The following is an 18,251-nucleotide window of genomic DNA, read 5'->3' as shown; positions in this document are numbered from 1 at the left end:
ACGGTGGGGGTGGAGGGGACTGACGAAATGGCTGCTAAGGTTTAGGTGCCCTCTGACCAGTTCTGACCTAATCCCTGCTGCTTTGCTGCCTCCGGGTGGGATCCTCCCTGGCAGGGGAAAGTACATCACCAGCAGAGATGGAGCAGGGCTTCCTTCTTTGGTCCGCTGGTCCTCCTGAGATGGAGCCACGGAGGACAGCATCTCCCCTAAAGGTTAGTGGGTGCCCCAGGTCTGGGCTGTGAGGCAGTCAGTCTGGGTGGTCTGCTCAGACTCAGTGCCCAGGAGGGAATGGTCACGTTGCCAGACTCTCCTGCCAAACTGGGTGCATGCACCAGAGGCTGCCCTCCACCAACTCACCATCAAGAACCTTCCTGGGTTTCAGTGGGCTCATCTCTCAGTCATGCCAAGGAGAAACTAACAGACATGGAGGTAGAAGCCTTGGGTCAGAACCTCCTGTTTACAACTTACTGGTTGGGTGACTTTAGTCGTGGCTTTTAACCCCCATGGATATAACTGGTATTAAACGAGATAACATTCATTTATGAGCTGGATTAGAAAGACTCCTGGCACCTAGTAGGTGCTTAGCAAATGCTGCTCAAGTCTTCACCTGGGTGTAGGTGCATATGGTGTACAGATGGGGAAAGGCATTGACGATCCCCCATGCCCAGCCCTGCTTGGTGTGGCAAAGGTGGAGGGGAAGGCGGGGAAGAGGTCTGGGAGCAGTCCTGGCTGATCATTTCAGGCTGCAGATTGCCCCATCGGCTCCCTCAGTGTTGTGCAAGTACTACCATCTTCCATGTGCTGGGAGGTGTAGAGGTTGGGAAGCACTGGGGGGTCTGGGGGGCTCAGCGTCTGGAGATGGTGGATGAGAGAGAGGAGAGAGGAACAACAAGTGTGTGACTTGAGGATGTCAGAGTTCATGCTGGGGATGCCTCATGCTCCCCATCTGTAAATACTAGTCAGAAGATGCCCTTCTCTGTGCAAAGGGCTGTGTGGAAGGGGGTACTCTGTATGCTTGAAGGAGGCAGCTCATCTCACCGTTTCCCCAGTTGCCATGCTCCTCTTCTTTGTATTGCGTGTAAGAATGGAATTCATGCCATCAATTTCACAGATCAGGAACCAGGAAGAGGAAAGGCCTGCTGGTGAACTGTAACCCACACAGCCTGGAACTCAAGGACTGGGCATCTCCAGACACCAGGATCTGGCCCTGTCCCATCTACTCCCTGAACTCAGGGGGAAATCCCAGAGCTTTTATCTAATATGTTCATGTGGGTTTCCTCTCTGGAGAGGCTGCCAGGTCAGTCTGACTTTGTCAGCATCCATAGCTTGTTCTGGCATCAAGCCGCATCCCCTGGACCTTTGGTTCATCCAGAACAGCAGAGATGAAGCCTCTTCACCCCTCAGTGCTGGGCACTAGGCAGGCCTGGCTCCACTAGACTCCATCACTGAACTTGATGCCCAAGTTCCTGTTTAATTTAGAATGTCCGAGGGTAAAGCCAAGGCCAAGGTATTTTTCTTTCTTTCTTTTTTTGGCTGCTCAGCATGCGGGATCTTAGTTCCCTGTCTGGGGTTGGAACCCACTCTCCCTGCATTGGAAGCATGGGATCTTAACCACTGGCCAACCAGGGAAGTCCCCTACAGGTATTTTTCTTAGAAAGCTCTCCAGGTGATTCCCTTGTGCAGCCAGGCTTGAGAACCACAAGGTGGGAGAATAATGGTATGACCTGGGGGAAGACCATGGGCTGAGTGCCTCAATATTGCTTCTCCATTATTTTTCCCATCCTGCTACACGGTATTGGAACATCATGCCTCTCTTCTCAGTGTTCTATTCTAAAACAGAACGTATGTTCCCTTCATCTTTTCTATTCTGCAGTATTGAGCTGATCTTTTTATAGCAGTCTTGGTTTCTTTCCTTTTTATTATTTCGTTCATTCATGTATTTGTCCAACATTGAATGAATACCTGCTACAACAGGCAATGTGCCAGCGGCTGGGGACATAGCAAAGGACAAAGAGGTCAGGTCTCATGAAGTGAAGTGTGCATTCTACTGGGATTTATCCTCTTGTTCTTTCTCTTTTTATTAATAAGGCTGTGATACTTGAAAATCATATTTTTTTTCCTAGACCTCCATTGCTGGGCCCTTTTTCATTTTGTCTCTTACTGATTCACTTCTTAACTGAACTCTTATCTTTAGTATATTGACTGTAAGAAAATCCTCTGCCCCAGGCAAACTAAATCTGCTCAGTCACTCACACTGGACAGTGTTTTACTGGTGTGTGTGTACAAATAGGCTTGTGTTTTGTATCCACAGGAACACGCGTCTGGGTCACATTTAGGTCTGGAGATGCCTAATCCAAGCTTCCTTTTACTTCTGTGACCAGGAAGGGCTAGGAGAACATAGGTTTGGTTAGACCAGTTGTCGCTTTGCCCTTGGAGAATATCCAACCAATGAATGAAGATTTGTTGAGGGCCTTGTACATGCAAGACATCGAGCTAGGTGCTCTGTGGGGAGGGGTTCCAGGAATGCTAAGATGGCAGGAAGAGAAAGCCCCAACCTCTCCCTCAGGAAACCCACCAGGATCATGGGACCATTTCCATGCAGGACTGAGTGACACAAGGCTGTCATGGTGAAGGCCAGTAGGTGCTTCAGAAAAGCCAGAACTCGAGGCAGACACTTCCCAGGGCCTGACATCATCTGTGCAGATTATTCTGAAATGGACACTCCTGGTTCCACCCCTCCCACAGTTCTGACGTGTACCCTTCCTCTTCCAGCTATGGACCTTTTTTAGAACAGGCCCCAATGGGTACTTATCCTAAATAACAGGCACACACTTCCACCTCATTGCCAGAGTGTACCTAGGAGCCAAAGATTAGATTTTCCTTTGTTGAAAGAATAATTTTATTTACTCCTTGCTCACAACCATCTAAAAGCCTGGTTTGTACTTTCTTCCCAAGGCCCAGATCTAATCACAAGTATGGCAGGCTTCCCAGGCAGCGCTAGTGGTAAAGAACCCACCTGCCAATGTAGGAGAGGTAACAGACTTGGGTTCCATCCCAGGGTCAGGAAGATCCTCTGGAGAAGACAATGGCAACCCAGTACAGGATTCTTGCCTGAAGAATCCCACGGTCAGAGGAGTCCATGGGGTCCTAGAGTTGCACGTGACTGAGCGACTGACTCTTTCACTTTCCACTATGGCTTCTAGCTCCTGGCACATGGGAATTTGGGGTAGCTGTATCCTTCCCCAGAGGGAAAAACAAATCAGCTTTCTTTTTTGTGAAGTTTAGGGATTTCTTTGTGGATACAATCAACTACTCTCTGAGGTAGTGGTTTTCTTTCTTTTTTACTGTGATCCATGTTTAGAAATGCATATTGTAATATTGTATCACCAGGTTTACTTGAAATTAAAGTTTCTTAGAACATTACTTATCCTTACTATATACAATACACTCCATTACATTATATTCTTCTCAGTTTTTTTTAATAGGATTATCATCCACCAAATAAAATTCATGGGGTAATAATAGATTATAACCCTCCAGTTTGAAAAATACTCTTCTAAGGCCAGTGCCCCTTTAATCCACCCAGGCCCTGTGGCCGAGGCTTGGTCTAGCGCCCCCTTGTGGATTCTTGGACAACAGCAAAGTGAAAGTGAAAGTTGCTCAGTCCTATCAGACTCTTTTCGGCCCCATGGACTCAGTCCACGGAATTCTCCAAGCCAGAATACTGGAGTGGGTATCCTTTCTCTTCTCCAAGGGATCTTCCCAACCTAGGGATCGAACCCAGGTCTCCCGCATTACAGGTGGATTCTTTACCAACTGAGCCACAAGGGAAGCCCTTAGCTTTTTCAGCACCAAGAACTAACAGCAAGCACATAGCTTTTTCAGTCACCAAAATGCCTTCTGACCAAGGCATGGGCTGCCATCCCTGAAAGATTTGAATTCCTAGGGCTGTGCCTTTCCCTAAAGGAACATCTGCTGAATGTTGCTAAAATCTGAAATGGAGCACCTTTTCCAATCTCTAGGACATGTCCTCATAGGATATTTTAGTAGCGAAAATCAGAGAGTAAGTTTATAAGTTTGGCAAGTCCTTTTCCCCTTGTTTTCACAGCTGCTAACAGGTCACAGTCCATGCTAAGAGTCAGACACGACTGAGCAACTTCGCTTTCACTTTTCACTTTCATGCATTGGAGAAGCAAATGGCAACCCACTCCAGTGTTCTTGCCTGGAGAATCCCAGGGACGGGGGAGCCTGATGGGCTGCCGTCTATGGGGTCGCACAGAGTCGGACACAACTGAAGTGACTTAGCAGCAGCAACAGATCACAAAGGTCATTGGTGCTAATTAGACTACGACATGTGAAGAGCACACCACAGAGGGGGACAGGGCGCCCAAGAAATGTTATTCCCCCAACACCACACAGCTGATGAGAATTCCCTGATGCACTGACAGGACTCAGAGATTTTTTTTTAATCTAAGAGGTAATTCAGTATACAAAAATGCTTCACAAAGGTTCAAGATGGTTTTAAATCACTTCTCAGTTTTTCTACATGGAAAAGGGGTGAGAGATTGGTACATATATCACTCTAGTTGGGTCATAATGGTCATGCAGAGAAGCAGTAAGAGATGGAAGGGGGTGCATGGACTCCGGGCTATTTCTGCCCATTTCTCATCATGCTTGCCACCCCACCTGCAACTGACCTAAGCATGAGTGAGGACCTGAACACTCATGCAGTCCAAGCAGGTTCAGGGATGCTCCTCAAAGCTGATGGTGGCCTGGAGCTGACTCCTGGACTCCTAACATTGTCATAGAATGGGAGCCTTGTGTCTCTCATTGAGCTTATGGGCAGATTGGTGAAGACAACAAGTGTCACGGACTTCCCTGGGCAGTCCAGTGGTTAAGACTCCATGCTTCCACTGCAGAGAACATGGGTTTGATCCCTGGTCAGGGAACCAAGATGCCCCATGCTGGGCGATGAGGCCAAAAACTAAAAATAAGTTAATAAAACAGAGAACAAGGGTCAGATGCTCAGAAGTATCTATGCTCAAATGACCCCTGCAGACTCATCTTGGGTTTACTACTTCTTCCTTCTCTGCCTTGTGTGCCACCCTCTGCCAGGCTCCAGGACCAGTGGACGGCCAGCTGGTCAAGTTGAATCAGTGCCTCCACACCCCTGGTGTGACCTGAGACCTTCGTGTCTCCCAGAGGCTGAGCCTTTGGCATGGCTAAACCTGTGGTCACCCACAAGCCACATTATTCTGAGCAGGTGAGGAAGGAAGACATGTTAATGTCTGGAAGTCAGAAACAAAGGGGCCACCCACTCTGTCTTCACTTTATACTTAAGACAACCCAACTATGATTTTATGCAATTGAGGAAAATGTCAGCAGATCAAGACTTGAGGCTGGATGATAGAAACCAGCTCAGTCTCCTGGTTAGATCTCAGGAGCCAGGCTCTCAGCCTGGGTGCTGTTAGTGTGGCCATAATGCAAGGATGATTTAAATACATCTGTTTTATTAACCATGGGCCACGATTCCTTGATACTTGCGGGAAAAAATTTCAGCTTCACCCTCAAGACTATTTTGTCACCCATGCTTTAAATTCCAGCTCCATCTGCTCAGCTGCCTAGACCCAGCCCAGTATTCTGGCTTCGTTTGCCCAAAGGAAGCTTCTGGTTCTATCCAATGAGCTCCATGGCTCATCTCTTGGCTTACATCTGTCAGTTCAACATGCAGCCAGTAAGTGTGTGGCATGCACTTCAGCCCCACACTCCCGACCACCATGGCTCTGGGAGTGGGGGGTCTGAGAAAACCTCTCTGCACCAAGCAAACCAGGGAGCCGGTCGGCGCTCCTGAGACACTGTGGGAATGCATTGCACACTCAAAGACCTCACGTTTGGAGGTGGCCGTTTGCTTTACAAATGTTACAAGGTACTTTCAATCCTCTCATGGCTTTCATTTCCATAACTCACAGCAGAAAAACTGGGGCTAACCTAAAGGATGACCCCAAGCTCTGACCCGGGATTCTAGCCCAGCACCTTCCATTTCTAGTGCCCGGACACTAGCAATTTCTGTGCCCTCCATCCTGGAAGGCCACTCGAAGGGGGCTATGTGGTCCTGGTCTTCTGGTGCCTTTGCCTAGAATGTGCCACCCATCTTTGACCCATCTACTTTGAGATGTCTTCTGCCTAAATGTTAATATTTATCATTTACAGCTGGCCACGGCCCCTCTCAAAGGTGAAGACAATAAAATTTATGACTGGCGCTCTATCAGACAACAGAGGAGCATAAAAGCCACAGGAAGAGTGAGAGCCCATTAGTCTGCAGACATCTGGAAGGTTCCGGCATGGGGCTGCTGCCCTGCACTTTCCTCCTGGGGCTGCTACTGCTTCTGGGGCGAGGTAAGTCCACTTTTTGCTCATCGGGCAACCAATGGCTTGGCCCTGCAGGTGTCCCACGTCGCTTCGCTCGGAGCTTGGGAGAGGAGCAGGCAGATTGCAAAGCAGAGATTTGAGTGCCTACAGCTGTGGGGAGGAGGCAGGTCTTGGAACAGGAGAGAAGGTGCAGGCGGGCTGCAGCCCCGTTGAGGGGAAACAAGCAGTGGGGGTAGGGCCCTGGCTGCTCCTTCTCTGTGCTGTGTGGTCTTGGGCAAGTTCTACCTCCTCAGACCTTGATTCTTAACATGGAGATATTAATACCTCTGCTACCACTAATGGTAAGCCCATTTGTATGATCGCATGGGCTTTGCTTGTTTTTTTGGCTGAAAGGGGAGAGGGAGGCAGATTTGATGGCCCCATGCTTTTTAGGGATACTGGCCCTGATTGAAATGAGAGGTCGCCCAGCCAGGGCTCTGGAGTCCTCAGAACTAATGGTTAGAAGACTGGGCCTCTGCCCCTCTTCTCCTGGCCCCTGGCTCTTCCTTTCTCCCTTTGTCTAGAAAGGCAGAATCTCTTAAATCTGAAGTAGACCTTAAAGATGACTTTTTTACCCTCTCCAAATGAGAGGCCTGGGCCAAGAGTGGGAAAGCCCTGGAGCCCCCTGACGGAGAGGAGGAGATGGGGACAGAGGCCAGGGCCCACTGGCGTCCAAGCCCTGCCTCTGCTAATTACCTAGGACATGTCGCCGCTTTCTCAGAGTCTTTGGGGTGGGAGGTAGGTGTGGTGGTGGAAGATGGTACCTGCTCAGCTCCCTGTATGGGAAGACTGCATTTTCCTGACTACTCCTGAGGCCTAGGAATCTTTATTGACCATTTGAATTCCTCTTTTTTGAAGTGCCTATTCTTGTGTGTTTCCCATCTTTTTCCCAAATGTTTGTCCTTTTTCCTACTTTGTTTTAGTTTTTAATATGCACTGTGCACTTGCTGTTCGTTTGGTATAACCAAAAATATCTTCTGGGCACTTGTTTTTCCAGTCTCTTTATAGAGACTTTAAGAGAGCAAAATTCTAAATTTAGAGGGAAGTAAATTCACCAGGAAACCCCAGAGAAAGACCACCCAAGTGAAAACAATTGGAGGCATTTATTCTGAGGTTCGGAGAAGGCAATGGCACCCTACTCCAGTACTCTTGCCTGGAAAATCCCATGGAACGGAAGAGCCTGGTGGGCTGCAGTCCATGGGGTTGCTAAGAGTCAGACATGACTGAGCGACTTCACTTTCACTTTTCACTTTCATGCACTGGAGAAGGAAATGGCAACCCACTCCAGTGTTCTTGCCTGGAGAATCCCAGGGACAGGGGAGCCTGGTGGGCTGCCGTCTCTGGGGTCACACAGAGTCGGACACGACTGAAGCAACTTAGCATTCTGAGGTTTCTTCCCAGGTGGCACAGCGGTAAAGAATCTGCCTGCCAATGCAGGAGACGCCGAGAGACGCGGGTTCCATCCCTGGGTTGGGAAGATTCCCTGGAGAACGAAATGGCAGCCCACTCCAGTATTCTTACTTGTAAATCCCCTGGACAGAGAAGCCTGGCAGGATAAAGTCCGTGGGGTCACAAAGAGGCAGGCACGACTGAGCACATCAGTGAGTTACTCTAAAGTTGCTATGGCCAGGAGGCAGCTGCTATCATTTGCGTTGGGCAGAGATGCCTTCAAGGCAGGCAGAGGAGTGGGAAAGCTTGATGACCAAAAAGAAGGTTTCAGGGGTGCTCTGATTGGCGGCAGTTGCCAGAGGGAAAGTAGCTGCAGGTGGCCAACTGGAAGGCAGGCCCGAGGAAACATACTCGGCTTCTCTGGTTCGTCCTGTGTTGGAAGCAGAGACAAAAGTAGGGGAAATGTAGACATGCACCAGGTCCTGACTGACCTAGGCTGATTGCTGCGGGAGTGGTGGTGGGGCTTCCGTGCCCGTCTACTGCAGATGTGTAGGTCAAAGTTGTATTGTCAACTATGGTCTGGCTGTTGTCTGTTTGTATATTACCTGTCCATTTCTAAAGTTTTTTAATCTTTTCTGGTTTGTGCTTTTTGTGTTGTCTTTAAGAACTTCTCTCTGGTCTCTAGGTCAAGAAGATATTATCCTATATATCCTTCTAAAAATTTTATAAATTTGCTTTTTTCCATGGATCTTTTTAAAGACATCCAGGATTGATTTTTGTGACTAATGTAAGAGGAGAACCATCCCCTCTTTTTTTTTTAAATTGCACAGATGTGTCCAACTGACTCTTTTTAACCCCATGGGCTGTACAGTTCATGGAATTCTCCAGGCCAGAATACTGGAGTGGGTAGCCATTCCCTTCTCCAGGGGATCTTCCTGACCCAGGAATTGAACTGGAGTCTCCTACATTGCAGGCGGATTCTTTACCAGCTGAGCTACCAGGGAAGCCCTAGTGGCTTTTTTTTCCCTCTCACACAATGTCTGATTGTCTCAGCACCATTGAACAGTTGGTTGCTTCCTCACCTCTGTTCACATATAAAGGATTCAAAGGGCCTGCATCTGTTTGAAATCTGTTTTGCTTTATTGGCTGCTTTGTCTATTTTTGTGCCAGGAGCACATTATCTTAATTCTGTAGGTTTATAGTAAGCTTTATTATTGGGAAAAACAAGTCTATTTTATCTTCTTCTTTAAAAGTGACTTGGCTTTGAACTTTCATACAAATTTTACTATTTGTCAATTTCTACCCCCAAAAAAACCTGTCAGACTTTTGATAGAAATTGCTTTTAATTCTACAAATCAAGTTTAGGGGAAAATAAATATCTTTACAATAATGAGTCTTCTTTAATGTCACTCAATGCTTCATAGTTTTCTCTGAGGTCTTGCATATGTCTTATTCATTTTTTTTCTTAGTTATGTGATTCTTTTGGTGTAGGATAAATGGAATGTTGAATTATCATTTTGAAAATGTTATTGATATATAGAAATAAATTTTTATTTTGTACCCAATTAAACTCTTGGGCTTCCCTAGTAGTTCAGACAGTAAAGAGTCTGCCTATAGTACAGTTTGATCCCTGGGTTGGGAAGATCCCCTGGAGAAGGAAATGGCAACCCATTCCAGTATCCTTGCCTGGAAAATTCCATGGACGAGAAGTCTGGCAGGCTATAATCCATGAAGTCGCAAAGAATTGGGCACAACTGAGCGACTTCACATGTACAAACTTAAAAATTTTAATCAGTTATCTATATTCTTTTGAATTTTCTGTAGATGCAATCCTGCTAATGAGGACAGTTTGGTTGCTCTTTTTTCAACCTGTATACCTTTTCTTTCTTTAGCCTTACTGTGCTGGCTGGTGCCTCCAACTACTATTTTTTCATAGCATTGATGGTTGGAGGCACTCTTGTCTTATTTCCAAGTTCAAAAGGAAAGTGTTTTTAATGTTTCATCAGTACGTGTGGTGTTTGCTACAGGCTTTTCTGTAGGTACTCTTTATGAGATGAAGAAAGTTCTATTTTATTCCTAATTCGCTAAGAGGTTTAAAAAAAAAATCGTGAGTGGGTGTTGAATTTTATCTAATGCTTTTTTTGCACTTATTGAGATGATTGCATGATTTACTCTAATATGGTGAATAAGTTAATTGGCTTTGTATTATTTTGTTCATTTTTTTTTCAGTCATTGCTTGTTAGATTTACCAAAGACCACACACTGCATTTATTTTCCTGCCTCTTTAATCCCTTTTAATCTACAATAGTTCTTTAGCCTTTTTTCCCCGCTTTCTTTTTACTTTATATTTTGTGTTCTTAAAAAATTGAGGCTTGCTCTTTTGTGTACTGAAGTTTGAATTTTTCCAAATTGTTTCTTTATTGCTACAGTCAGACTAAACTCTTCAGGTAGAAATACAACATAGATTGTGTTGTGTCCTTGATACGTAACATTTAGGGATACATGTGATATTAGCAAATATTTTCATTAATGTTAAATTCGATAATTTGGTTAAGATGGTGTCTGCCAGATTTCTCCCTTGTAAAGGTACCTCCCCATGTGATTTATAATTTGTAGGGAGATACCAAGTGACTGTTCTTATAACTAACGGTTTTAGCATCCACTGATAAATTTTGCCTGAATTATTACCATGGTGAGTGTAAGATGGTGATTTTTAAATGTCTATCATTTCTTCTTCTACTGTTAGTTGGCATTCCTCTTTAAAAAAATTCTCTCCTAAAAATACCCCATCCTTTTAGATTTATCTTTCATAAAAGATAAAATGGACTTATGGATTCTTTTTTTAATCAGTATGTTATAACCCAGCCTTGTGCTTACTCATTTTGATGCTCAAGTTATTGGCCTGTGAGAGCCTCTCCAAGCTGACTTCTGTTTCCTCATCAATTTTTAAGCACTTCTAACTTTATGGAACAAGTTATTCAGACTAATCTATTTTCCCTATTTCAGCCATGCAGTTAGCAATGCCTTTAAGATGTTAATTGATAGGGGATTTTATTTAGATCCAGGTGCTAGTGGTATTCATTGCTGCTGGAGTGTCATTATGTCTAATGTCTAATGAGCGCAGAGCTCAGAAACATAGTTTTCTCTTTAAAAAGCTGTGTTTATACAGATATCTCTACTTTTAGTCAGGTTAGGGTTTTATCTCCTTGTTCTATTCCAGACTTGTATTTTCCTTATCCCGCAGTGCAAACCAGCTTTACAAAAACTCGATACATTTGTTCATTTGTTGAATCCTACAGTACATATATATCCTACAATATTTGAATTAGTACAATAGTACACCACAAACAAAATCTTTGTTTTTTTGTCCTTAGACTGTTCTGTTCCACTCAGGGTATGTAATCAAAATATTTTGATCAAAATCACTTGTATTAACTCTTTTCTTCTCTCTGTGTGCTTATCTATTTGACATATAATACTGTTTCTGTTTGGGTTTCTCCCATTCTTGTTGATTTTACTTTTTTTTTTTCAAGATTTTTTTTTTTTTTTTTTTTGATGAGGACTATTTTTAAAATCTTGATTGAATTTTTTACAATATTGCTTCTGTTTTATGTCTTGTTTTGCTTTTTTTGGCCATGAGGCGCATGGGATCTTAGCCTTCCGATCAGGGATTGAACCCATACCCGCTGCATTGGAAGGCAAAATCTTAACCACTGAACCACCAGGGAAGCCCCTCACTTTATTTTTTGAATATATAAAACATTAACATGGTTCAAGAGTCAAAGCTATGTGAAAAGATATACTCAGAATTTCCATTCCTATCCCTAGCCTTTCCATCCCATTTCTACCTGTCCCTGTAGGTAACAGATTTAATTATTGTCATATCCTTTCTATGTTTCGCTTTGCAAACATATATTATTTTTCTTCCTCCACAAAGATAAACTATTATAAATTTCTTTTTCATCCTGGTTTTTTTTTTCATTTAACAATGTATCCTGAAATTACATTACATCTGTTAAGATATCTTTTTAACTTTTTTCCCAACTATAGTATATTTCATTGTATACCACATGTATTCAGTCAGTCTCCCAACATGAGCATTAGGTTGCTTCCAATATTCTGCTATTTTAGGTAATGCTGTCATGAACAATCATGTATATGTGTCTCTTTTATGTTTTTGGAGGTATAGCTTAGGGTAAATTCCTAAAACTGGGATTTCTGGGTCAAAGGATAAGTACACAAATGGTTAGATATTACCAAAATTTCCCCCAGCCATAGGGATTGTACCATTTTACATTCCCATTGGCTATATATATATATATATATGAAAATGCCTACTTCTCCATAGCTTGACAATAGAATATATTGTCAGGCCTTAGAATTCTTGAAATGTCACAGATGAGAAGTAGTATTTTAGTTAAATTCTCTAATTGCAAAGGAAGATGTCTTTTAAAAAAAATCATATATTTTCAGGTGCCAAAAAGCAATGAAAGGGTAAGTTCCAAAAGTATCAACACTTTTCAAGTCTCATGCTTGCATCATGTTTGATAATGTCCCATTGACCAAAGCAATTCATATGGCCAACCCCGGGGTTTAAGGAGTAGAGAACTTAACCTCTCCTCTCGCTGGGAGGAACAGCAGCGTTATATTGCCAAGTGACATACATTCAGGGATAGGAAGAATTCGTGATTATTTTGCAATCTACTTTACCTACTTCCTTGCTCTTGTTTTCTAGGATTTTCATAGCTATTTTTGCATGTTTATTTTTCTATATGAATCTTAGAATCAATTTCACCTAGCTTTAGAAAAAAAGAAAGGTATTGCTGTTTTATTGAAATTGCCTTAAATTTGTAAATGGAGGAAAATAGGCTTATTCAGAAGCCTATTTTATCTTATATTATTATAAATGTCTTCCATTATATTTGCTAACTGAGCCAGGCCATATACTGGGGTATATGAAGGTTTTTAATTTTTATGTTAATTTTATACTTTATATCTTGCTAAATCATTTTATTGTTTGAATTAGTTTTAACACTGATTCTCTAGAGTTTTCAAGGTTATTCTCACATGATCAATAGTTTTCCTTTCTCTGACTTTACTTTTCTGATTGCATTGTCTGCTGCTCCAATACAGTGCTAAACAACAAGGGAGATAGTGGGAATTCTCATTTTGCTCCTGACTTTAGTAGAAAACAAAATTTCCTTGTTCAGTTAGATGATGGGCTTTGGGAATTATACATACATACACATAAATTATGTTTTGTGTGTTCACATTTAGGAAGTATCCACAAATTTCTGTTTTCTTGAGTGTGTTTATATTTATCAGAAATGAATGTTAAAGCTGTTAAAGGTCTTTTCAGCTTCTATGGAAACATCTTTTTCCTTTCAGATTTTTGAAAATTGGTTTCATTTTTCAAATGTAATTTACATTTAGTTCTCTATCAAATTTGCAATGTCACTTTTAAAAATGTTGTGTTCCTATAAATATCCTCAAATTTGTCTTTTATTTAAAAGAACACAACAGTTCTATAATTTTTGTCTATAATTTCAGTCTTCAAAGTTTTTGATCTATTTTCTGCTTTGTTTTTTTCTGCTAATACTTGCTCCTGGATATGTTGTTTGTTTATGTGCTTGGTTGCTTTTTAGTGTGTGATGCTTTAACTCCTTGAAAAACTAAGGTTCGTTGAGGCCCAGGATGAAGATGCCTGTCTTCAGAGACTGTGAACATTACCTGTCAGGCACCCGGGGCACTACCAGTATACCCTTCAAAATAAATTCTTGGTGTGAGGTTCAGTAGAACAGCCAAGCCCCATGCTAAGCACTGCACATGTAACAACTTCCCTTTAAGCTGGGTGTACTATTATCCTCATTTTATAGATGAGAAAACTGAGACTCAGAATTTAAATAACTTGCCCAAGTTCATCCAGCTAATAAGCACCAAAGCCAGAATTCAGTTCTGAGTCCACAGAAAAGGCCTTTCACCATCTTCCTGCATCACGATAGAGCCCAACGGAGGAAAGAACAAAACCAGAGGTTTTGTTCAAGCTTTAAAATGGACTCAACAAAACCCATATGAAAACAGATTCCTGTTCTGAAAGTTTCAATTTAGAAAAGTTTTGATTTAGAAAATGGAGACATCCCTATCTCAAAACTGCAATTTGCTAAAGCAAGTTGGCAAGGAAGCCCTATGCCTAATAAAATACAATTTTCTCTAGAATTTCACTTTCCTGGCAGGGGTCAGAAGTTCTCCAGGAGACTGTCATACTAATAAATGAAGGCTCTTGGCTTGGTAGCACACCCAGGCCAGGCCTGTCGCTGCAAAGCCAAAGATGGGAACTGGGTGAAGTCATTCTGTGAGGAAAGGAATGCCTCTTTTATTATTAGAACAAGTAAAGTTAGTCAATATTTGTTCTACAAGGGCCTGCAGTCCTTCCTGGCGGTTACCAGTACAGTCTTCTAGAAATAGTCTCTTTCCAATTAACAGAAAGCAACCTTGGAGGAGTTCTGGTTGGCCCAGATCCTTTCAGTTATTGATGGGAAAGGGGCAGGGGGACTTTCTCAAGTCGCCTGTCTCGTTGGTGCAGAGCCATCCCTGGAGCTTTGGTGTCAGACTCTCTCCTCTACAGCAGATGCCTGAATACCTAGTCCCACCCCCGCTTCAACTCACACACTTGCCTCCAAATTCCTGCCCTGAGTAGTAGGCACAGGTATGGGATTTTCTCTGGGGGCTCAGGAGTCCTACTTTTCTGGAATGTCATCTGCACCGTGTAGATATTGAAGACTTTATCGTCACTCATCATTTTCATCTAGTCGCATTTTTGCTACTGTCAGTTAACTGTCTGAGCACCCTTCCAAGAACCCAAGTAGGGCTGAGCCTGGTTGGGAAATAAAAAACCAAAGGTAAGGAAGCCTCTGGGGAGAGAGAACTGATCTGCATAAAATCACTGGAGAAGAATTAAGCACCAAAATAGGTGCAAGTAGATGTAATAAAAGCAACAGGATTCAGAGAACTGAGAGATGAATGTGGGCTGGAGAAGTTTCATGTGGGAGTTGAAACTCAATTAAGTGCTGAGGATGAGTGGGATTAACGTAAAGACAGAGGAACAGGGAGGGCATCCAAGTGGGGGAAACAGCATACCCAAAGGCAAAGTCAGGGCTCAACGTGATGGGTTTGAGGAGCAGGGAGCAGGCCTGCCGGACTGCAGTGCAGGGTTGGTGTCGGGGGAGGCGACAAGTTAGGTAAAGTGCGATTTTTGAAATTCTTCAGTTCAGTTCAGTCGTCTCAGTCGTGTCCAACTCTTTGCGACCCCATGGACTGTAGCACACCAGGACTCCCTGTTCATCACCAACCCCCAGAGTTTACTCAAACTCATGTCCATCGAGTCAGTGATGCCATCCAGCCATCTCATCCTCTGTTGTCTCCTTCTCCTCCTGCCCCCAATCCTTCCCAGCATCAGGGTCTTTTCGAATGAAATTTCAAATTTGAAATCCTTAGATGAGAACAATAGCGTATCAGAGTGTCTTAAGACTTAGAGACTTCTAAAATGATTTAATCCAAATCTGTTATTTTACATTTTAAAAAACTAAACCCTATATGTAAAATAGATAAATAACAAGGTCCTACGGTATAGCATTAAGTAAAAATGTTAGTTGCTCATTAGTGTCTGACTCTTTGCAACCCCATGGACTGTAGCCTGTGAGGCTCCTCTGTCCATGGAATTCTCTAGGCAAGAATACTGGAGTCGGTTGCCATTTCCTCCTCCAGGGGATCTTCCCAACCTGGGGATCGAACCCAGGTTTCCTGAATTGCAGGCAGATTCTTTATCGTCTGAGCTGCCAGGGAAGCTTGGGAAACTATATTAAAATCATGTAATAAACCATGTTGTGAAAGAATAGGAAAAAGTGTGTATGTGTGTATAACTGAATCACTTAGCTGTACACCAGAAGCTAACATAACATTGTAAATCGACTATAGTTCAATTAAAATTTAAAAGCTCAAAAAACTAAGCCTTAGAGAGTGACTCTAAGTGACTGGCTCAAGGTCATGTAACAAGCCTAGGGTTCGGATTTGCTGTATTGGGACGAGGGAACTATTCAGTGTTTTTCAGCAGGGGAGTGGCCTAATGGAAGTGGTCCTCTGGGCAGGATGAGCCTGCTGGCTTCAGACATAGAAGGTCACAAGCTGAAAGAGGCGACAGGCTGGTGAGTCAGTGGGCCTGGCTCCTAGCAAGAGGCCCCGCGTGGTGTGTGCTGGGCTCTGGCAAGCCCTGCTTTCCTCCTGGCTTAGGCAGCCATTTCCTCTTACACCCCTGCGTCTCAGGGAGAAGCAGTGGTCCTCAGGCAATGGTCCCTTCTTCACACAAGCAGGTGGTTTTCCAGGGAACTCCAAGCCCTTCATAGATCCATGAGCTTGAGGATAAAGCAGCTTTCCAAATGGGAAAATTCCCTTGGGATTCCATGATTAGCGTCCAAGCAATTCACAAATGCTTTGATGATTTCTCCCAAAAGGCCTAAGGGTGATGTGAGAAAGGCAAGAATTTTTCTTCCCATTTACCTGGTAGGAAACAGAGAACTGGAGTGAAGGCCAGAGAGTCAATGGGGACAGGTCCGAGGGGTCCTGAGTTTCCATCTGGGTCTTCAAGTCTAGACACTTTGATTCCAGGAATAGCCTCTTTGTGATGCCTCAGAGCAGTTTTCAGGCATGAGTTAAATCACCAAGGTAAACATGAATTCTCTAGTTATATGAGGAAATCCCAAAACATTGAGACCGGAAGGATCTGAAAAGTGGTCTATGCTTGGTCATCTCTCTGATATTGAAATTTGAATAATCACAGCTACAGTTACTGAATCTCTACCATGTGTCAGACGCTACACTTTGTGTTTCCATGGGTTTAATCCTGATAGCAACTCAATGAGGCAACTGTTATCAACCTTATCTTAAAAGTGAGGAGATGGAGGTCTGGAGACATCGACCAGACCAAGGGTGTCCAAGCTCCTAACACCTGTCTGATGTGTGTGCCACACGCTCACCTTGGTCCTCAGCCTCTGCCTGGACCAGGTGCCCTGAGTGGCCCGTTCTTATTCAGGTAGCCCAGGCTATTCTGCCAAGGGACAGTCTGTCTCCACCGGTCCTGTCCTGGTTTGGGGGTCATGTGGAGCAACACCATCCCCCTTGGCTTTCCAGTCCTTTCGGATACTGAAGGAAGTTCTCATATATCGCCCCTAAGCTTCCCATTTCTGGTCTTCCCAAGCGTGTTTTTAAATGATACCTGACTATTCTTCAATGTGTCCTACCTGTTCTTTGATCTTCTTTCCTTCTTTCTTGTCTTCTTCAGATTAAATATTTCTATTGTTTCAGTTGCCCCATGCTATCCTGCTCAGTGTTAGCTTGCTGACTATACAGTTTTGTTATTTTGGCATTTGATTATAGCATGCATCCCTGTCCTATTAAAGTCCAATTTAAATAAATGAATGGGCTTCCCTGGTGGTTCATACGGTAAAAAATCTCCCTGCAACGTGGGAGAAGGTAATGGCTAACCCCTCCAGTATTCTTGCCTGGAGAATTCCATGAACAGAGGAGCCTGGTGGGCTATATCAGTACTTGGGGTTGTAAAGAGTTCGACACGACTAAACGACTAACATTTAACCATTTCCCAGATAAAGGGAAAACCTCACACAAGTGTAGCTCCATTTGCTCCGTTCAAATCTGCTCATGTTACATATATTTTAAACTCTACACTGTATTCTTTTTTTTTTTAATTATTTATTTATTTGACTGTACCAGGTCTTAGTTGAAGCATGTGAGATCCAGTTCCCTGACCAGGGATCAAACCTGGGCCCCCTGCATTGAGAGCACAGTCTTAGCCACTAGACCACCAGGGAAGTCCCCTTTTTAATTTTTTTTTTATATCAAGTTTGGTAAACTTTTTGTCTGTAAAGGGTCAGATGGTAAATATTTGGTTTTGTGGATCATGTCTGGTCTCTACCACAAGTTCTTATTTGTTTTATAACCCTTTAAAATGTAAATATCATTCTTGTCTAGTGAACCATATAAAAATAAGCTGTGGGCAGATTTGATCTACGGGTCATAATTTGTTGACTTCTGTTTTATACAGGCAATTTTATTTGGATTTACCTCCACATTTACTCTTTGTGTACTTCGTTTCTTTTTATATTACCATGCTTCCACGTGGGTTCATCTTCCTTTTAGCATTTTAAATACATCATTCCACTGCCTTCTGGCCTCCACCATTTCCCATAAGTCAGCTGTTTACCATAATGTTGGTCTCCTATACATTAAAAGTTGTTTTTCTTCTGTTGAGTTTTGTTTACCTTGGCTTTAATCTACATCTAGACACATCAGTTATTACAGTTGATGTGTCCAGGGAAAATTGTGTTTTTCTTACCTAAAGTGGTTTTTTTGTTTGTTTGCTTTTGTTTTTTCCCTGCTTCTTT

At 43.2% G+C, this 18,251-nt stretch overlaps 1 protein-coding gene across 1 annotated transcript in view; it reads left to right on the top strand.

The window, feature by feature from the left end:
* Nucleotides 1–18,251, top strand: part of PLB1 (phospholipase B1) — a 151,736-nt gene that overhangs the window by 20,828 nt on the left and 112,657 nt on the right. The window contains exon 2 of the mRNA XM_015473561.2: nt 6,211–6,396. Coding sequence (XP_015329047.1) covers nt 6,342–6,396 — 55 coding nt within the window. The 5' untranslated portion in view covers nt 6,211–6,341. The remainder of the gene's footprint in view (nt 1–6,210; nt 6,397–18,251) is intronic.

Source organism: Bos taurus, chromosome 11, assembly GCF_002263795.3.
Source record: "Bos taurus isolate L1 Dominette 01449 registration number 42190680 breed Hereford chromosome 11, ARS-UCD2.0, whole genome shotgun sequence".
NCBI classification, from domain to species: domain Eukaryota; kingdom Metazoa; phylum Chordata; class Mammalia; order Artiodactyla; family Bovidae; genus Bos; species Bos taurus.
This window is presented reverse-complemented; position numbering and strand designations above follow the sequence as displayed.